The sequence below is a fragment of the Mobula birostris genome, chromosome 9 (genome assembly GCF_030028105.1).
Source record: "Mobula birostris isolate sMobBir1 chromosome 9, sMobBir1.hap1, whole genome shotgun sequence".
In the NCBI taxonomy this organism is placed as follows: domain Eukaryota; kingdom Metazoa; phylum Chordata; class Chondrichthyes; order Myliobatiformes; family Myliobatidae; genus Mobula; species Mobula birostris.
The window spans coordinates 148621603-148643862 of record NC_092378.1 but is presented as its reverse complement, the minus strand read 5'-3'; the positions used below and the strand labels follow the sequence as shown (position 1 = coordinate 148643862).

At 41.1% G+C, this 22260-nt stretch overlaps 1 protein-coding gene across 1 annotated transcript in view; it reads left to right on the top strand.

Annotated features, from left to right (window-relative positions):
* The window catches only part of LOC140203181 (dynein axonemal assembly factor 5-like), a 188119-nt gene that overhangs the window by 19992 nt on the left and 145867 nt on the right, over window positions 1-22260 (top strand). Inside the window, exons 3-4 of the mRNA XM_072269098.1 lie at window positions 1264-1388; window positions 10551-10669. Of these exons, the coding sequence (XP_072125199.1) occupies window positions 1264-1388; window positions 10551-10669 (244 nt within the window). The remainder of the gene's footprint in view (window positions 1-1263; window positions 1389-10550; window positions 10670-22260) is intronic.

Sequence of the window (22260 nt, the reverse complement as noted above, 5' to 3'; positions counted from 1 at the left end):
ACAAGCCATTTTGAAGAATCGTCTGTTGTCCATGCAGCAGGTTCCCTTCTCCACGTCCAAGGGAAGGGCAAGCTCCGATACAGCTTGGCACCAGTGACGGCACAGAGGTTGCCAGAGTGAAGTTGTAAACAACATCAAACTACCTTAGGGACCCCAGCACCAGATTTCTTCCTTGGGGTTTACTTCCGAAGCCTTTCCTATGGGTGGGTATGGCTCCAAGGCAGCGGAGGTTTAAAATTAGAGTTTTCCTTCTCCCATGTGGGTAGCTGACGAGCCCCACCTGCCAAAGCAACTGGTTTTGAGGCGCCAGTGGTCCGCCTTTGCCCCTTCTCTTGTCAGTAGAAACAGTTCTGCCGGGCCTAGTAGCTAAGCCACATGTGAAGGCCAAAAGTTGGACTTGGTTATCAGAGGCTGTTAGGGATGCACGCCATTTGGAGCGCTTTATAGGTAGTGGGAGCTTACCCCCACTACCCCCCTGGCTATGACAACCTTAGGAACCTGGGAAGTGTATAAGGCTTTAATTTGTTACAAGACCAAAGGTTACAGGCAATTAGGATTATATAAACATCATTAGACATAGGCAATTTGACCTATTGATTATGCTCCACTATTCCAATATGGCTGATTTATTATCCCTCTCTTTGATCTCATAATCTTTGATGCCCTTACTAATCAAGAACCTGTCAACCTCTGCTTTAAATATACCCAATGACTTGGCCTCCACAGCCATCCATGGCAATGAATTCCATTGATTCACCACACTCTGGCAAAAGAAATTCCTCTTAATCTCTGTTCTAAGGGGACTTCCTTGTATTGTGAGGCTGTGCCATCTGGTCCTAGAATCTCCCACTATAGGAAACATCCTCTCCACATCCACTCTATCTAGATCTTTCAATATTCAATAACTTTCAATGAGATCCAACCGCATTTCCCCCCACCCCATTCTCTAATGTCCAATGAGTACAGGCCTAGAGGCATCAAATGCTCCTCATATGTTAACCCTTTCATTCCTGGGTTCATTACTCTGGACCCTGTCCAACGCCAGTGCATCCCTTCTTAAACAAGAGGCCCCAAAACAATTGGTCCTTGAACCCATGAACAATATCTTGTGATTCTTTTTACTTTGCATTATTTATTTATTTTTGTAATTTATGGAGTTTTTATGTATTGCACTGTACTGCTATCACAAAACAAATTTTATGTCAATGTTCTCAAATTTGATTCTTAATTACAGCTTAATTTTGTGTTTTCAAACTGAGTCAGGTACGCCAAACGGTAACAGAAGTGGTGGGAAGCTGGCTTTTGGACCTCCGGGATCGCTACTCCTTCTTCCACAAGCTTATCCCTCTTCTGCTAAGCAGCTGCAGTGATGAGGTACCTCAAATCAGGTAAACAAAAATACTAAAATTCTCTTGCAAGGTAGCATTTCTGTACAGACAAATATTCAGACAATATACACTCATTGGTCACTTTATTTGGTACACCTGTACACAGGCTCATTGATGTAAATATTTAACTAGCCAATCGTATGGCAGCAACTCAGTGCATAAAAACATGTAGACATGGTCAAGAGGTTCAGTTGTTGTTCAGACTGAACATCAGAATGGGGAAGAAATGTGAGCTAAGTAACTTTGACCGTGGAATAATTGTTGGTGTCAGATGGGATGATTTAAGTATCTCAGAAATTGCTGATGTCATGGGATTTTCACACACAATAGTCTCTAGAATTCACAGAGAAATGGTGCGAAAAACAAAAGAAAAAATCCAGTGAGCAGTGGTTCTGTGGGCAAAATGCCTTGTTAGTGAAGGAGGTCAGAGGAGAATGGTCAGACTGGTTCAAGCTGACAGGAAGGTGACAGTAACTCAAATAACCACACGTTACAACAGTAGTGTGCAGAAGAGCATCTCTGAATGCACAATATGTCAAACTGTGAAGTGGATGAGCTGCAGCAGCAGAAGTCGTCTACAAGCACACACACTTTATTATGTACAGGAGGTACTGAATAAAGTGGCCACTGAGTGTAAGTTGCTGAGAAGACACCATTTTTATATGATTATGTAAGCACCTTTGAAGATAATAGAGGGGAACCCCCAGATATTAAACACCCTAATTCTGGTCCACCTATTACCAAGGAAGAAATAAATAAAACAATAAAAATCATGAAACATGGTAAAGCCACTGGACCTGATGAAATTTCAGTGGAAATGATACAAGCCCTAGAAGATCTGGGCATAGATATTCTTTTTGAACTGTTTAATGGCATATATGAGTCTGGTGTATTGCCTGAGGATTTCTTGAAATTAGTGTTTATAACTCTGCCAAAGATTCCTGGAACTATTGACTGCGAAAATTATAGAACTATCAGTCCTATGAGTCACATAATAAAGATTTTGTTGAGAATTGTTCTGAGTCGAATTAAAAACAAGTTGAGGCCAGAAACTTCTAAACTGCAATATGGGTTTATTGAGGATAGAGGAACTAGGTATGCAATATTCATACTACAAATGCTTTCAGAAAGGGCAATTGAATATCAAAATGATTTCTTTTTATGTTTTATTGATTTCACTAAAGTATTTGACAAAGTGCAGCATGAAAAATTATTTCAAATTCTCGCTAAACTAAACATTGATGGAAGGGACCCAACTGCTTCAAAATTTATATTGGAATCAAATGGCGGTGGTAAAAATTGATGATAATATAAGCATTTGGACTAAAATTCAAAGAGGAGTTAGACAAGGATGCGTTGCCTCACCGGAATTGTTTAATATCTATAGTGAAATTATTCTCAGAAAAATAGAAAACCTAGATGGGATAAAAATTGGAGGTGTGAATATCAACAATATAAGATATGTAGACGATACCACCCTAATAGCAAGTGCTGCAGAAGACCTACAAATCCTCCTAGACAAAGTAGTACAAACAAGTGCAGATTTTGGTCTAACCATCAACTGTAAAAAAAACACCAAATGTATGGTAATATCAAAACAATAGGATACATCGGTAACCAAGAGATTGAACAAAAGACCAGCTTTAATTACCTTGGTAGCTTTATATCACAAGATGCTAGAATTAAAGTAGAAATAAAAAGAAGAATTGCCATTGCTAAAACCAACTTCCAAAAAATGAAACCCATTTTTACCAACAGACACACTTCTATGACAGCAAGGCTTAGGCTACTAAAATGTTACATCTGGTCAATCTTGCTGTATGCTTCCAAAACATGGACTATAACACCAGAACTCCAAAGAAACTTAGAAGCAACCGAAATGTGGTTTCCTAGAAGAATGTTGAAAATATCATATAGAGATAGGGTAACTAATGAGACAGTACTCCAACGTGCCCATACAAAAAGATCTTTAATGAGAGGAAACTTAAATTCCTGGGCCATGTTATCAGAAAGGGAGAAATAGAATGCCTTATATTATAAGGCCGTATGCCTGGGAAACGCGGAAGAGGAAGGCAAAGGAGAAAATATATGGACACTGTGAAAGAACTAACAGATCTAAGTATGCGAGATATCATGGACGCTGCGCGGGATCGTTCGATGTGGAGAGCCATGATCGCCCAAGCGTGTGACGAGCAAGGCACATGAAGAAGAAGACATAAGCACCTGTTGACAGTAAGGTTTTACTGTGAATGTAATTTCCCAACTTTATAGAAAATTGTAAGTAAATATGGTGACTTAATTATATTTTTACTTTGCAACCTGTGACTGACAGTCTCATTCCTCCCCTCCTCCCTCCCCAGCATTTGCATCTCCAGTTCACTGCACATAACACTAATGTGTTCTGTGGGAGTATTAAAAAATATTTCAAGATATTGGGGGATAATTGCAATCCAATGATATTTATAAAATATTTCCGATATTTTTATGTGTAAGCTTTCAAAGAAGTTTGGATGTGTAGTTTGACCTTTATGGAAAATTGTTTTTCCACCTCATCCAAGGATATGTATATTGCTTAAGAGAACCAACTTCTGAATCTAAAAACGAGCCATAATCACTTTGTTGTGCGTTATATGTACCAATTTAGTTTAACTTCAGTTCATTATTGAAGAAGCAATGTTTTTAATTTGTGGTCAAAATTTTGTCTTGAGGAGATTTTGTGTGCATCTTGTTTTAATTAGAATAATTGTTACATTACATTGTACATGATTACTACCCTACATAAAAATTCTGGGAGAAGTTGCTCCTGCGGAAATATGGAAGTTCTCAGCAGGTCAACAGCAACACACGCAATATGCTGGAGGAACTCAACAGGTCAGTCAGCATCTACAGAAGTGAATAAACAGTTGACATTTTGGGCCGAGACCCTTCATCAGTACTGGAAAGGATGGGGAAAGAAGCCAGAATAAGAAGTGGGGGTGGGCAGTAGGAGGAGGAGTACAAGCTGGAAGTGATACATGACGCCAGGTGAGTGGGGGAGGGAAGGGTTGAAGTGAAAAGCTGTGAGGTGGAAAAGTAAAAGAAACGATCTGATAGGAGAGGAGGGTGGACCATGAGAGAAAGGGAAGGAAGAGGGACACTTGGCGAAGATAAGCAGGTGAAGAGAAGAGAAGAAGTGAGAGGGGAGCCAAAGTGGAGAATGGAAGGGGAGAAAATTACCGCTTTAGAGAAATCAATGATTATGCTACCGGGTTGGAGGCTACCCAGATGGATTATGAGGTGTTGCTCGTCCAGCCTGAGACTGGGCTCATTGTTGCAGTGAAGGAGGCCATGGACCGACAGGTCGGAATGGGAATTAGAATTAAAATGGTTGACCCACGTCAGTTGCTGTTCATTGATTAAGGCTTAGCATTCAACACCATTGTCGTTTCAATACTGTTCAATAAACTTCAAAACCCTGTCCTCTAAATCTCCCTTTGCAACTGGATCCTTGACTTTCTCATCTGGATACCACAGTCAGTATGGATCAGAAATAACATCACCCTCTTCCTGACAATCAACACTGGTGCACCTCAAGAATGTGTACTTAGCCCACTGCGCTGCTCCTTGACTCACTCTGTGGCCAGGCACAGTGAAACAATTCCGAATGAAGTTAGAGGCAGAATTGGGTGCACGTCAGCTCTGGCAGAGTTTGCAGGCTATTACTGCTTACAAAGCAAAGCTTAACATCATGACTGGTTGTGGTGCTTCACTCCCAAATGAGCTCAACATCTTTTATGCACATTTTGAGGGGGGAGAAAAATTTTACCCCTGTGCGAATCCGTGCTGCATCTGGTGACCCTTTGATCTCTGTCTCGGAGGCTGATGTCAAAGCATCTTTCAAGAGGGTGAATCCTCACGAGGTGTGAGACCCTGATGGTGTACCTGATCGGGAACTGAAAACCTGTGCCAATCAACTGGCGAGAGTCTTGAAGGACGTCTTCAATCTCTCACAGCTGTAGTCGGTGGTTCTCATCTGATTCAAAAAGGCGACAATCATACCAGTGCCCTTGAAGAGCAGGGTGAGCTACCTCAAAGTGACACATCTACTGTAATGAAGTCCTTCGAGAGGTTGGTCTTGAGAAGAATCAACTCCTGCCTAAGCAAGAACCTGGACCTGCAATTTGCCTATCACCACAATAGGTCTACAGCAGATACAATCTCACTGGCTCTTCACTCAGCCTTGGAGCAGCTGGATATCAACAATAGCTACTGTATGTCGGGCTGCTGTTTACTGATTATAGCTCAGTGTTCAACATAATCATACCCTCAGTAGTAATCACCAAGCTTCAAAACCTGGGCTTCTGCACTTCCCTCTGCAACTGAATCCTTGACTTCCTCATCCAGGGACCACAGTCAGTGCGGATTGGAAATAACATCCCCTTTGTTGTCAGTCACTGCTGGCGCACCTCAAGGATGCATGCTTAGCCCGCTGCTCTCCTCTCTCTACACCCATGACTGTGTGGCTGGGCACAGCTCAAATGCCATCTATCAGTTTGCCAATGACAACTTCTATTGGCAGATGGTGATGAAGCGCCGTATAACAGTGAGATAGATCAGCTGGTTGAGTGGTGCTTCAAACAACCTTGCACTCAACAGCAGTAAGACCAAGGAGTTGATTGTGGACTTCACAGCAAAGTCAAGGGAACACAGACCAGTTCTCATCGAGGGATCAGAAGTGGAAAGGGTGAGCAGTTTCAAGTTCCTGGGTGTCAACATCTCTGACAATCAATCCTGGGCCCAATGTATTGATGCAGTTACAATAAAGACACAACAGGGGAGTTTGGGGAGATTTGGTATGTCACCAAAGACACTTGCAAATTTCTTCAGATGTTCCGTGCAGAGCGTTGTAGCTGATTGCATCACCATCTGGTATGGAGGGGGTCGGAAAAAACTGCAAAAAGTTGTAAACTCCAGCCAGCTCCATCCTGGGCACTAGCCTCCCCAGCATCAATGACATCTTCAAAAGGCAATGCCTAAGAAAAGTAGGCATTTATTATCCCCCATCACCCAGGACATGCCCTCTTCTCATTGCTACCATCAAAGAGGAGGAACAGGAGTCTGAAGATACCCACTCAATTTGTCAGGAACAGCTTCTTACCCTCCACCAACAGATTTCCGAACAGACAATGAATCCATATAAACTACCTCATTTTTTTTGGTCTCTCTTTACATTACTTACTTAAATTAAAGTAAGAAATATTTATATAAATTATGTATTATTTATTATTGTATTGCATTGTACTGCTGCCACAAAACAGATTTCATGACGTATGCCAGTGATATTAGACCAAATTCTGATTTGGTATGCTATGTTTGCCATGGATACAGCTGTTGTTGGCAGAATTGCAGATGGTGATGAGGAGGCCTACAGGAGTGAGATAGATCAGCTGGTTGGGTACTGTCACAACAACATCTTTGCAGTCAAAGCCAGTCAGACCAAGGAACTGATTGTGGACTTCAGGAAGGAGAAGTCGGGAGAATGCATACCAGTCCTCTTATGACAAGTCAGACCTTAAGCTGATTAAGAAATGAAAATGTTGACTTAAGCTTTTAATTTTTGTGTTCCAAAATGTGCTATAATGTTATTTTGCAAAACAGTTGAAGGAAAAGTGAATGAGTGCTGGTAACATTTGAACCACATAAATACCAGGCAATGACGATATCCAAGAAGATATCCAAAATAGTCCTCTGACATTCAGTCACCAAATATTCCCCATGGCAATATCCTGTCAGTCACCACTGACAAAAAAATAAGAAATGGAGTGCTACAACAGCAGGTCAGAGTCCATGAATATTATGGTGACTAACTTGCCCCCCAACTCCCCAAAACCTGTCTGCCATTTACAGAGCTCTTCAGGTGTATGATGGAATACTCTCCATTTGCTTGGATTTGTGCAACTTCATGAACATCTAGGACATAGCAGCTCATCAGAAAGGCACCGCATCCACAGCCATCTCACTCTACCACCCATGCACAGTAGTAGTAATTTATACCATTTACAGGAAGTAATCTAATAATTCAGCAAGCCACCTTAGAGAGCACTTTTCAAAGTCATGACTTTCATCAGCTACAAGGGCTGCAAAAGCAAGGGAATACCGCCACCAAGCACCACACAATCCTGACTTCAGATCTGGATTCATTTATTTATCACGTGTGCATCGAAACATATGTGAAATGCATCATTTGTGTTAACAGCCAACACAACATGAGGGTGTGCTGGGGACCACAAATTCCAGCATGCGTGCTCACGTTGTTCAATAGAACAACACCAGCAACAGCAACAACAACCAGACAATACAAAATAAGACAACAACAGCATAACAGACCTCTTTCCCACCATCTGACCCACTCACTCATTCACACACAGACAAGCCTTCAATTCCAGGACGGGACATCTCTGGACTTATGGTCCTTGGCCTTGGGGCACCGAGACCCACTGATATGGGGAAGTACACTCAGTGGCCACTTTGTTAGGTACAGGAGTGGAACCTGGTGTGGATCTAATCTTCTGCTGCTGTAGCCCATCCACATTGAAGTTCAACATGTTGTGCATTCAGAGAGGATTTTCTGAACACCACTGAACCTCACTTTCAAGGTCTCTTTTTCTCATGTTCTCCATATTTATTGCTTATTTATTTATTTATTATTTCTTTCTTTTTGTATTTGCAGTTTGTTGTCTTTTGCACACTGGTTGAACGTCCAAGTTGGGCAGTCTTTCGTTAATTCTATTATGGTTATTATTCTATAGGTTTATTGAGTATGCCCACAAGAAAATGAGTCTGAGGATTGTATATGGTGACATATATGTAAAAACGTAGAAACATAGAAAACCTACAGCACAATACAGGCCCTTCAGCCCACAAAGCCGTGCCGAACATGTCCTTACCTTAGAAATTACCTAGGGTTACCCGTAGCCCTGTATTTTTCTAAGCTCCGTATACCTATCCATGAGTCTCTTAAGAGACCCTATCGTATCTGCCTCCACCACCGTTGCTGGCAGCCCATTCCACACACTTGCCACTCTCTGCGTTTTTTAAAAAAAACTTACCCCTGACATCTCCTCTGTACCTACTTCCAAGCACCTTAAAACTGTGCCCTCTCGTGCTAGCCATTTTAGCCCTGGGGAAAAAGCCTCTGATCAATGTACTTTGATAATAAATTTACTTTGAGCATTGCATACAGTACTCGTCGCCCCATTACAGGAAGGGGGGGTTTGGAGATGGTGCAGAGAAGTTTACAGAATGCTGCCTGGATTAGAGGGCATATGCTATAATGAGAGTTTGGATAAATATGGGTTGTTTTCTCTGGAGCGAAAGAGCCTGAAGAGAGATCTGATAGAGTAGCAACATTTTTTCCCCCAAGGTTAAAATGTCTAATACTAGAGGGCATATATTTAAGGTGAGAGGGGGTAATTTCAAAGGAAATGTAAGGACAATTTTTTTTTACACAGAGAATGGTGGGTGCCTGGAATGTGCTGCCTGAGGTGGTATGAGTGGCAGATATATAAGGGACTTTTAAGAGACATTTAGGCAGATGAATGTCAGGAAAATGGAAAGATAGGGTAGTGTAGGGAGAAGAGATTAGTTTGCCATATGATTACTAATTTAGTGAGTTTGTCGTGGCATTGTGGGCTGAAGAGTCTGTTCCTGCACTGTAAAGTTCAATGTTCTATGAAGTGGCTGATAGTTAGCATTTTGTGCTATGACCCACTGAAGAAATTACATCCACTGCTTATTGCAGAGCAACACTCACAAATTGCTGGAGGAACTCATCAGGCCAGGCAGCATCTATGGAAAAGAGTAAACAGTCAGCATTTCAGGCTGAGACCCTTCATCAGGACTGGAAAGAAAGATGAGAAATCAATGAGAAAGTGGGGGGAGGGGAGTAAGAAGTACACGTATAACCTATCACCTTGTACTTCTTCCTCCCTTCCCCCCCAATTTTCGTATCCTGACTTCTCATCTTTCTTTCCAGTCCTGAAGAAGGGTCTCAGCTCGAAACGTCGACTGTTTACTCTTTTCCATAGATGCTGTCTGACCTGCTGAGTTCCTCCAGCATTTTGTGTGTGTTGCTTTGGATTTCCAGCATTTGCAGGTTTTCTTGTGTCAGTGATTCCGCTGTTTATTGATTTTTTATTTTAATCACAAATCAAAAAACTGCAGATGTATCTGACCTGCTGAGGATTTCAGAAATTTTCTGTTTCGATTCATTGCATTCAGTTCGGCTCTCTGGGGAACAACTGCACTCAAAAGAAGGATATTTTCTCAAAAGTCTGGGAAGGAAAAGATGATGAGGAAAAATCATGCATGCAAAAATCGTCCGTCTTGTTCAAGTCTTGCTTAATAGTTTTATTTAGAGACACAGTGCGGAACAGGCCCTTCCAGCCTGATGAGCGACACTGCCCAGCAACCCACCTCATTAACCCTAACCTAATTCCAGGGCAATTTATAATGACCAATTTACCTACTAACCAGTATGTCTTTCGACTGAAGGAGGAAACTGCAGCACGGAAAGAAACCCATGTGCAGACGGGAAGAACGCACAAACTTTCTTACAGAGGATGCCATAACTGAACTCTGAACTCCGGCGCTCTGAGTTGTCATTGCTTTGCGCTGACCACCATGCTACTGTGGCATTTTAGACCCTATTCTGTGGAATACTTGTGTCTGAAGCAGCTGAGAACTGAGGGAATGAGATGACTAAAGGAAGAAAAACAAATTAACTGATTTTTTAAAAATAGGTATTCAGCCTTGTTGGGGGTGGGGGTGGTAGGGGGGAAGAAGTAATAAGGAATCAGCAAAATTATAGATGAACACTAGCGGCTTCTAGTGGTGGCAATAAGTAATACACTGTACAGGTATCACACAATATTTCCATTCATTAGTGAGGTTTTATTTTGGTGTTTTTATATTGGCTTAGAGCCAAGACACACTGGTCTCCAGACCTTGGTTGAGTGGAATTTTCAACCCTAGTTGACCTGTGAAAGTTAAGTTGTACTTCATGTTCTGCCACCTTGTTGAAAACAAACTTAAAATTGTAGATAAAGGGACTAACACATTAATAAATAAAATGGTTGTGTTTTTGATCTTAGTTTATTTGACTCTCTTTTGTTTGCAATGCAGGGAGTTGGCCTCTGATTACTGGAGGAAAGTTGGACTCCAGTGGCAACAGGAGAATGAGGAGGACCTTAAGGACAAGCTTGACTGGTCTGCTGAACTCTCTGTTAACTACCCTGTTGGCGGTAAGCAGATAATGTAATGTTTTTAAATCACTAGTTCTTGCTTATAAAAGATCAGCGTCTTGTGTATTTGGCATACAATAAAGCAGAGCAGTTTTATAAGACTATAAGATGTAGGAGCAGAACTAGGCCATTCCTCCCATTGAATCTGCTGCATCATTTAATCGTGGCTGATTTCTTAACATAGAACATTGCCCACAATCATAAACAAGAGAAAATCTGCAGATGCTGACTACTCATCTTTTTTTTTCCCTCTAGTCCCGATGAAGGGCCTCAGCCCGAAACGTCGACTGTACTCTTTTCTGTAGATGCTGCCTGGCGTGCTGAGTTCCTCCAACCATTTTGTGTGCATTGCCCATAATGTTGTGCTGATCTTTTAACTTACTCTGAAGAACAATCTAAGCCTTCCCTCCCACATAGCCCTCCAATTTTCCCTCATCCGCGTGCCTATCTGAGAGTTTCTTACATGTTCCTAATGTATCTGCCTCTGTCACCACCCTTGGCAGCACATTCCACATACTCACCACTCTCTGTAATTTTAAAAAAAAACTACCTTTTCATTTTGCACCCTTGTACTCCTCTCCAATTGCCTTAAAATTATGCCCCCTCATATTAGCCATAAACTATAAGCTTTTTTAACCCAATTCTCCCACCTTTTTCTGTAGCTCATTTCCCTCATACCAATCAAGAACTCAGCATTCTGTGCTTTAAATACTTAGCCTCCACAGCCCTCTGTGGCAATGCTTTCCACAGATTCACCACCTTTTGGCTGAAGAAATTACTCCTAATCTCTGTTTTAAGGTGGTGTCATTTTGTTTTGAGGCTGTAGTTTTGGATCCTGGACACTCCTATTGATGGGAACATTCTCCCTTTGTCCATTTTATTCAGGCCTTCGGCATCCTGTAGGTTTCAATAAAATAATTCCCCTTTCCCAATATTTAATTTGGGGCTTATAGAACATTCCAGCACAGTACAGGCCTCATAAGGAGGGAAAAATAGAAGTCATTCTTTTTAGTCAAAAGTAATAGAAAAGCAGTCTTCTTTGAAATGGTCAGAGAATGAAAAATACTACAACTGGATTCAGAGCATGACAGCATGGAAACAGACCCTATGGAACAATTCGTCCATGCTGACCAGAGTGTCTTCCTTAATTAGTCCAATTTGCCTGGGTTTGACACTTTTCCTAAGTATGTATCTGTTCAAATGCCATTTAGGCTTATTCAGAAAGTTAGAAGGCATGGGATCCAGGGAAGTTTGGCCAGGTGGATTCAGAATTGGCTTGCCTGCAGAAGGCAGAGGGTGGTGGTGGAGGGAGTACATTTGGATTGGAGGATTGTGACTAGTGGTGTCCCACAAGGATCTGTTCTGGGACCTCTACTTTTCGTGATTTTTATTAACGACCTGGATGTGGGGGTAGAAGGGTGGGTTGGCAAGTTTGCAGACGACACAAAGGTTGGTGGTGTTGTAGATAGTGTAGAGGATTGTCAAAGATTGCAGAGAGACATTGATAGGATGCAGGAGTGGGCTGAGAAGTGGCAGATGGAGTTCAACCCGGAGAAGTGTGAGGTGGTACACTTTCAAAGGACAAACTCCACGGCAGAGTACAAAGTAAATGGCAGAATACTTGGTAGTGTGGAGGAGCAGAGGGATCAGGGGGTACATGTCCACAGATCCCTGAAAGTTGCCTCATAGGTGGATAGGGTAGTTAAGTAAGCTTATGGGGTGTTAGCTTTCATAAGTCGAGGGATAGAGTTTAAGAGTCGCGATGTAATGATGCAGCTCTATAAAACTCCGGTTAGGCCACACTTGGAGTACTGTGTCCAGTTCTGGTCACCTCACTATAGGAAGGATGTGGAAGCATTGGAAAGGGTACAGAGGAGATTTACCAGAATTTGCCTGGTTTAAAAAGTATGCATTATGATCAGAGATTAAGGGAGCTAGGGCTTTACTCTTTGGAGAGAAGGAGGATGAGAGGAGTCATGATAGAGGTGTACAAGATAATAAGAGGAATAGATAGAGTGGATAGCCAACGCCTCTTCCCCAGGGCACCACTGCTCAATACAAGAGAACATGGTAAGGGGTGGGAAGTTCAAGGGGGATATTAGAGGAAGGTTTTTTACTCAGAGAGTGGTTGGTGCGTGGAATGCACTGCCTGAGTCAGTGGTGGAGGCAGATACACTAGTGAAGTTTAAGAGACTACTAGACAGGTATATGGAGGAATTTAAGGTGGGGCTTATATGGGAGGCAGGATTTGAGGGTTGGCACAACATTGTGGGCCGAAGGGCCTGTACTGTACTGTACTATTCTATGTTCTATGTAGATGTTGCTACTGTATCTAGTACCACCTGCTCCGGTAGCTCATTCCACAAGCCCTCCACACTGTGTGTGGAAAAGCTCGCCTCTCAGGTCCCTCTCAATCGCAGCTTAAATCCAGGTCCTCTAGTTTAGACTCCACTACCCTGAAAAAAGGACTGACCATCCACCTTATCTAAAGTTAACGTTGGCCCCCTTTGCTGCTGGATAAGGTTAAAAGGTTAATTTATTATCAAAGTATACAACTTGAAATTCTTCTCCAGGTAGCCATTAAACCAAGAAAGAAAAGAAAGGCAGCATGATTATCAACCCCCAAATTCCTCCTTCCCGCACATAAAAATGAACAAAACGGAACAAGCACGTACCCCCCCAATCCCTCCTGCCACACAAAAAAAAACAAATAAAGGTGTATAATTGGGAAAAGTGGTAGTATAGTGGTTAACACAATGCTTTACAGTACCAGCGACTGGAGTTCAATCCTTGCTGCTGTCTGTAAGGGGTTTGTATGTTCTCGTGATTGCATGGGTTTCCTTTGGGTGCTCTAATTTACTTCCATAGTTTAGAGAAATAGAAGACCTAGATAGAATAAAAATTGGAGGTATTAACATCAACAATATAAGATATGCAGATGATACCACCCTGGTAGCAAGTGCTCCAGAAGACCTACAAATCCTCCTAGACAAAGTAGTACAAACAAGTGCAGATTTTGGTCTAATCATCAACTGTTAAAAAAAAACCCAAATATATGGTAATATCAAAACAACAGGATACTCCCAACTGCCAGTTGTACATCAGTAGCCAAGAGATTGAACAAAAGACCAGCTTTAATTACCTTGGTAGCTTTATATCACAAGATGCTAAAATTAAAGAAGGAATATAAAGAAGAGTTGCCATTGCTAAAACCAACTTCCGAAAAATGAAACCCATTTTTACCAACAGACACATTTCTATGACAACAAGGCTTAGGCTACTAAAATGTTACATCTGGTCAATCTTGCTGTATGCTTCCGAAACAGGGACTATAACACCAGAACTCCAAAGAAACTTAGAAGCAACAGGAGTGTGGTTTCCTAGAAGAATGTTGAAAATATCATATAGAGATAGGGTAACTAATGAGACAGTACTCCAACGTGCCCATACAAAAAGATCTTTAATAAGAGGAAATTTAAATTCCTGGGCCATGTCATCAGAAAGGGAGAAATAGAATGCCTTACATTACAAGGCCATATGCCTGGGAAACGCAGAAGAGGAAGGCAAAGAAGAAAATCTATGGACACTGTGAAAGAACTAACAGATCTAAGTGTGCGAGGTATCTTTGACGCTGCGTGGGATCGTTCGATGTGGAAAGCCATGATTGCCCAAGCATGGAAAGCACAAGGCACGCGAAGAAGAAGAAGTCTAAAGATGTACCAGTTGGTAGGTTAATAGGTCATTGTAAATTGTCTTGTGATTAGGTTGTTGCTGGGCAGCGTGGCTTGAAGGGCCTATTCCACGCTATAACTCGCTAAATAAATAGAGACACAGCCAAACTGCGTCAAAATAAAAAATCAAATAAATGCAAGCCCTACTCATCGTATATGCAATGTACATATGTTTTCAAAACAATATTAATAACTAACCTAAGTGAACTGTTTTTCTTTGTCTCAACTGCAACAAGTTGCGAATTCTATATGACATTTATTCATGATTGGAACATGCTAGTTAATGTTGGCAAAACAATGCGAAAGCTATTTGTTTAAGCACTATTAATATTTAATAATGTGACTTAAAAACTCACCATTTCTCATGTAAACATTATTTTATCTTTATTGCTGGCGATGATTATAGTCCATTAATTATAATATAGAGTGTTATTCATTCTGAAGTTTGTCTCTTTAATCTTTTAATAGATTGTTAAAATAGACAAGTCTTGCCTAATACTTGTAAATGTTCAACCAATGTAGACTTCTCTACACAAAAATGTTCTATAGTGATCAAAGGTGTTTGATATACGTTTTACACTAGATGATATAACTGAGTGTGAGTTCCTTGTGTCCACATCCATATTATTTCAGTCAACATTCTAAGTTACTTTACTGATAATGAAACTTTTAAATACTTAAGCAGAAACAGTTTATCAATTCAACACGATTTCTGGTATTTTTTTTTCTTTTTCTGCCTTGTTATTCATGCCTGCCAAAGTGCTCTGGCAGGCATTTTGTTGTAAGTTTTGAAATAATTTTCTGTGGCTTCAGTGAGACATCACTTTGCCTCCAATGTTGTTATCAAATGACAGACAATAGACAAGATCCTACAAGTCAATAGACAAGCTGGGTTCTAGATTATTTTCTACTGCATCTGAGTAATTAGTAGATATACAGTAGAAATCTTCTAAATTGTCATTTTTTTCCTGTCTGAAATGATGTTCTGGAAAGAACTCTGGTCCAGTGCTGCTGGGCTTCTACATGAAGAGTGAAATATTAAATAGTGGAATCCTCCTCTTCAGACTGCATGATAGCATTTAATATTGCCACAGTGTGATCATCTTGTGTATTCATCTTCTTGCCCACAACACTTATTCAATTGCTATCAAATATTAAGTGAAATTTGGACATTTTGAAAGTTTTAAAAGTTGGATTATGGTGAAGTCTACAAGGTGCATAGGGTTATACATAGGACAGCTAATTTCTTAGGAAAAGACCCATTAAGAATTTCATGTTGAGACTTGCTGATGATGTTCAATTTGAGGGAAAAATGTCTTCTTTTTAATTTTGACTCCAGCTTGAATTTCCTTTTTTTTTGGTTGTTTTGGGTGTCCCCTTATTCGCCCCACTCCCTTCTGCTTGACCTTCTCTTTCTCAATAAGTAATTGTGGCACAGTAACAAATTCACATTTATGGGTTAGTAGAGTAAATTATTGAAGTTTTGGGCAGATCTGTGATGGCTGATGGAGTTATATGAAGGAGACTGAGAATGGCTTACTTCTGTATTGTATATCCTAATTATTGCTCTCTTTACTAAAGTACACATTTATCTTGGTTAATGTAATTATTGTTCCACTTGTTTTGAAGAATAGAAAAGGTATAAGTAACTTGAAGGAAAGTTAGCATTGTAGAGCTTTTGGAAATCCACTTTTAGGTCACATAATCTATTTGCAACTTTTTCTTTTCTGGAATTCAAAATGAAAACACTCAAAGCCACCCATGTAAAAAAGAAAATGCTTGGACCTCATGGTCATTGAGACTGAACAGGTGCAAGCTCATTACTCTTAGACCAGAAACTAGGATTTATGCTGTTCTGGGTCAAACCTGTGTAATTTGAATTGGAAGATGAGCTGGGCAGACTTCTCATACATCAAGAGTAACAAATGAAAGTGAGTATCCTGGGTATTAATTTTCCTTCCCAGACAATTTATAGGCTATTGCTAGATATGGTAGGCTTCTTTACAGACAGCTAAAGCATTAACAAATTGCAGCGTTTTGTAGCGTAAGGTTGCTATTTCAATGTTTGTTTTCTTTTCAACTCATTCACTTCATCTTCAGTTACTTGCCTGGAAATGTTTTGTAATTGTTTGTTAAACCTGAGGTGAAGAAGGAAGCAGACTGATTCATTGTTATCCTATGGAGCTCTGGGAATTGTGTGGCATTATACCTGACCAGGAGCAAGGACAGGTGACCTGGTGTCATCCTAAAGTTGTATAATGTTTTATGGTCTTCATAAATCTTTCCTGTGCACTCAGCTGCTGTGACCATCATTGGGCCTGCATCTAGTTCTTCATTAAAATCAACTCCAACAATTTCAAATAAAACAGCACTATCTGTGGGTACTGCATCTACTTAACCTCTAGAATATGGCAAGTTATTGAGGAGATGTGATAACTTGTTCCGTAGAAGCTTAAGACTGCAAAATTTTCAACTTGGCTGATCTGGTTTATAACATTTGGTGTGGAAGGTTAAAGTGCAGTTCTTCATGTTTGTTAAAACATGTCAATGATGTCTCCAAAAGGGGATTTGTATGATTTAAGATGACAATGGGGTGATTGACTGTAGAATAATACTTAGCAAAATGAAAGCATTATTGTATATAATGTGTCCCCTTGTGGGAAAGCCATAGGACATTAATTTAAGATGATTGGCAAAATTTGCAGAGGTGATCAGATAGTTCATTGTCATCTGGAATTCTCAACAGATATAGCAGTAATTTTCTAAAGGTAATTGGATTAAAATTGTGAATGGGAAATGTTTTAAGGAAAGGTAGGAATTCAAAAACTCTTTCAAAAGAAACTGGCACAGGCATAATGGGCCAAATGGCCTTTCAGACACGCAGATTAAGAGTGTGAGTAGGCTACATGGTATTTCAAGCCTGCTCCTTTATAAGTTCATGGTTAACCTGCTTATAAATTCAGCTTCACGTTAGCAGTTTATCCATTGTAACTTTTCACCTGTTTATCAGGAGTCTGTCTTTGCCTTAAAACTATTCAAAGACTCTATGTTCATTGCTCCTCGAGGAAGATGGTGCCAAAGTCTCTGAATCCCCAGAAAAAAAATTAACTTATGAATCTTAATTGGATGGCCCCAATTAAATAGTGACCTTTAGAATCTTTCACAAGAGGGAATCTTCTCTCAATGCCCATACTCTTAGTACTCCACAAGATCTTTTATGTTTCAATCGAGTCACTGTTGTTTTCCCTCTAAGTTCCAGATAAAAGCCTCGCCTGTCCAATCTTACCTGACAAGGCAACCTAGCCATTCCAGGTGTTAGTCTCATAAACATTGTCTGAACTGAGAAAGTTCATTCTTTGAACTAAGAAACATTAATATCCTTAAATAAGTGAAAACATTCTATGAGCTCTTCTAAGCAGCTCAGAGTCCATAAGATATAGGTGCAGAATTAGGACATTCGGCCTATCGAGTGTGTTCAATCATGGATATTTTTTTCATTTCCATACTGCTGCCTTCTCCCCCTTAACCCATAACCCTTATCAATCTCTGCCTTAAACGGACTCCATAGCTCGCTGTAGCAGCGAATTCCACAGCTTCGCTAACAAGGGAAAACCTGCAGATGCTGGAAATCCAAGCGACACACACACGATGCAGAGGCCAGGCAGCCTCTATGGAAAAGAGTACAGTCAACACTCCAGGCCAAGACCCTTCATCAGGATGCTACAGTCAATGTTTTGTGCCGGGACCCTTCATTGGGACTTATAGTTGATGTTTCGGGCCAAGGCATCAACTGTATTCTTTTCTATAGATGCTGCCTAGCCTGCTGAATTTCTCCAGCACTTTGTGTGCGTTCCACAGTTTCACTGCCCTGTAGCTGAAGAAATTCAGACTCGGGTTTATTATCGCTGATGTGTTGTGAAATTTATTGTTTTGAAGCAGCTTTATAGTGCAAGACATAAAAATCTACAATCAGTCATAATTTATAAATAAATAAATGGGCTTCAGTATGGCCACAGTAAAATTAATCTCAGGGTTGCATATGTTGACATATATGTACTTTGATATTAAAATTTACTTTGTACTTTGAACTTTGAAATAAATAGTACAAAAGACGAATAACAAAGTAGGCTTCGTGGACTGTTCAGAAATTGACTGCAGAGGAGAAAAAGCTGTTCCTAAGATATTGAGGGTGGATTTTCAAGTTCCTGTACCTCCTCCCTAGTGATGGTGATGAGAAGAGGTGAGGATTCTTAATGATGGTTGCTGCCTTCTTGAAGCATCACCTTTTGTCCTCAGTGGTGGGGAAGGTTATACCTGTGATGGAGGTGACTGAATCTGCAAACCTCTGCAGCCTTTTTCAATCCTGTGCATTGGAGTTCTCTTACTAGGCAGTCAGAATGCCCTCTACCTTACAACTGTAGAAATTTGCTAGAGTCTTTGGTGACATACCACATCTCCTGAAACTCATAATGAAATCGAGTCACTGATGTGCCTTATTCACAAATGCATCAATGTGTTGAGCCTAGGATAGATCTTCTGAGATGTTGACACCTAGGAACTTGAAGCTGCTCACTCTTTCCACTACTGACCCCTCAATGAGGATTCATCATTCAAATGTCTTCTCATTTTGGCTTAAAATATGCAATAAAGCATTTCATAAACTTGAGACTATCAGTTGCATCTGGGACCAACAATTGTGGAAGCAGAATGGTGCATGCTAGGTCAGGCCATTCACGTATTCCATGAGGAAGCACAAAAGGCTGGAGGAACTCAGCAGATCAGGCAGCATCTTAAAAAAAATGTATAAACAGTCGACGTTTCAGGCCGAGACCCTTCTTCGGGACTGAACAGAAAAAATGAAGATGTCAGCATAAAAAGGTGAGGGGAGGGGAAAGAGGCTAGCTAGAATGTGAGCAAGTCTGGGTGAGTACATGGTTGAAGAGTTGGAGGGCAGTAGAGATCACGGGGGGAGTAGTCAGACAGTGTTTCACTGAACTCCCATCGAAGAGAAGATGTAAGCTTTTTCAGGGTAGCCATCATTCAAAGAGACTTAGTAGAGCAGCAAATAATAACACGAGAAAGTCTGCAGATGCTCGCTCAGACTGGCGCACCTTCCAGCTAGTTCTTCTTCCCCTCCCTCAACCCTTTTATTCTGGCGTCTTCCCCCTTCCTTTTCAGTCCTGGAAATGGATCTTGGCCCGAAATGTCAACTGTTTCATTTCCAGACATGCTGCCTGACCTCCTGAGTTCCTCCAAAATTTTGTGTGTGTTGCTTTCGATTTCCAGCATCTGCAGAATTTCTCATGTTCAATGAGTTTAAATGGACCAGAAACAAGTACTTGGAAACAATGCTTTACATACATTGTAAAAAGGATGGGTTGCTCTTGAATCCCAGGGGGACCAATATACCGGCGGAGAGATTTGCTCAGGCTACTGGGGAGAGTTTAAACTAGAATTGTTGGGGGGTGGGAACCGAACTGAAGAGACTGGGGAAGAGGAGGTTGGCTCACAAATAGAGAAAGCTTGTAGACAGTGCGACAGAGAGGGTAGGCAGGTGATAGAGAAGGGATGTGCTCAGACTGAAGGTTTGAGATGTGTCTATTTTAATGCAAGGAGTATTGTGAACAAAGCGGATGAGCTTAGAGTGTGGATTAGTACTTGGAGATATAATGTGGTGGCCATTACAGAGACTTGGATGGCTCAGGGACAGGAATGGTTGCTTCAAGTGCCCGGTTTCAGATGTTTCAGAAAGGACAGGGAGGGAGGCAAAAGAGGAAGGGGCGTGGCACTGTTGATCAGAGATAGTGTCACGGCTGCAGAAAAGGTGGACGCCATGGAGGGATTGTCTACAGAGTTTCTGTGGGTGGAGGTTAGGAACAGGAAAGGATCAATAGCTTTACTGGGTGTTTTTTATAGGCCGCCCAATAGTAACAGGGATATTGAGGAGCAGATAAGGAAACAGATCCCGGAAAGGTGTAATAATAACAGAATTGTCGTGATGGGAGATTTGAATTTCACAGAAGGCAAAGGGTGGTTGTAGATGGGTCATATTCTGCATGGAGGTTGGTGGCCAGTGGCGTGCCTCAGGGATCTGTTCTGGGACCCTTACTCTTCGTGATTTTTATAAATGACCTGGATGAGGAAGTGGAGGGATGGGTTAGTAAGTTTGCTAATGACAAAGGTTGGAGGTGTTGTGGACAGTGTGGAGGGCTATCAGAGGTTACAGTGGGTCATTGATAGGATGCAAAACTGGGCTGAGAAGTGGCAGGTGGAGCTCAACTCAGATAATCGTGAGGTGGTTCATTTTGGTAGTCAAATACGATAGCAGAATATAGTATTAATGGTAAGACTCTTGGCAGTGTGGAGGATCAGAGGGATCTTGGGGTCTGAGTCCATAGGACGCTTAAAGTAGCTGCACAGGTTGACTCTGTGGTTAAGAGGCCATACGGTGTATTGGCCTTCATCAGTCGTGGAATTGAATTTAGGAGCCGAGAGGTAACGTTGCAGCTATATAGGACCCTGGTCAGACCCCCACTTGGAGTACTGTGCTCAATTCTGGTCACCGCACTACAGGAAGGATGTAGAAGCCATGGAAAGGGTGCAGAGGAGATTTACAAGGATGTTGCCTGGATTGAGGAACATGCCTTATGAGAATAGGTTGAGTGAACTCGGCCTTTTCTCCTTGGAGCGACAGAGGATCAGAGGTGACCTGATAGAGGTGTATAAGATGATGAGAGGCATTGATTGTGTGGATAGTCAGAGGCTTTTTCCCAGGGCTGAAATGGTTGCCACAAAAGGACACAAGATTATGATGCTGGGGAATAGGTACAGAGGTGATGTCGAGGTAAGTTTTTTACTCAGAGAGTGGTGAGTGTGTGGAATGGGCTGCCAGCAACGTTGGTAGAGGTGGATACGATAGGGTCTTTTAAGAGACTTTTGGATAGTTACATGGAGCTTAGAAAAATAGAGGGCTATGGGTAACCCTAGTAATTTCTAAGGTAGGGACATGTTGGGCGCAACTTTGTGGGCCGAAGGGCCTGTACTGTGCTGTGGGTTTTCTATGTTTCTGTACAAGACTGAAAAACCTGTTTTTTTTTCCTATCTCGTGCATGATTTTAATATTGGACATCCAGGACATCATTACATCTCAAATTGATTTAATAGAATGCAAATCATTGGCAACTTTAATTCTTGTAATATAGATAATTCTTGATAAGCCATGTTTTTATTACATAGCAAGTTAACGGTTTCAGATACTCTTGTAAGCACAGTATTGAAGATTTATTAATTGCAGTGATGAGTGTTTTTTGCTTCATTGTTAGCTTAACATTGTTTACATGGCATTTTCACTCAAAACTTTCAACTAATTGCTTAATACTGAGAATAGTTTACACTTTCAAAGGTGGTTTTCATAGTGGACTACACGGATTTAATGAAATAATCTATTTTATTTCAGATTTTGCACATTGAGTTGGGTAGTAGGGTGCGTCCATTAGCAGGGAATAAATTGTCACTTCTGTATTTTAAGCATCTAGTTGTTTAATGCCTTAATTTAATTTGAGGAAATTTGCCAAGCTAACACAAAATAAATAACTCCCTTTAGCAATGTTCTGCAGTTCAAGCAATTAAATAAAATTCATATCAGGTGCTAGACAGGAAATTTTATCTTTATCTTTCTGTTCTAGTCAGCAGCAGTCAAGGTTAAGTTCAAGAGAGCTGATGTTTTTAATTGGCAGTAAATTGCAATTTGTGGGAGTCCAATGAAATGGCACAGATCTGTGACACCCACAACCTGTGAAGCCTCCAAGACTTGGGAAGGACATGACTGCCCTGGATATGGGACAGAGAATAACCACCAAA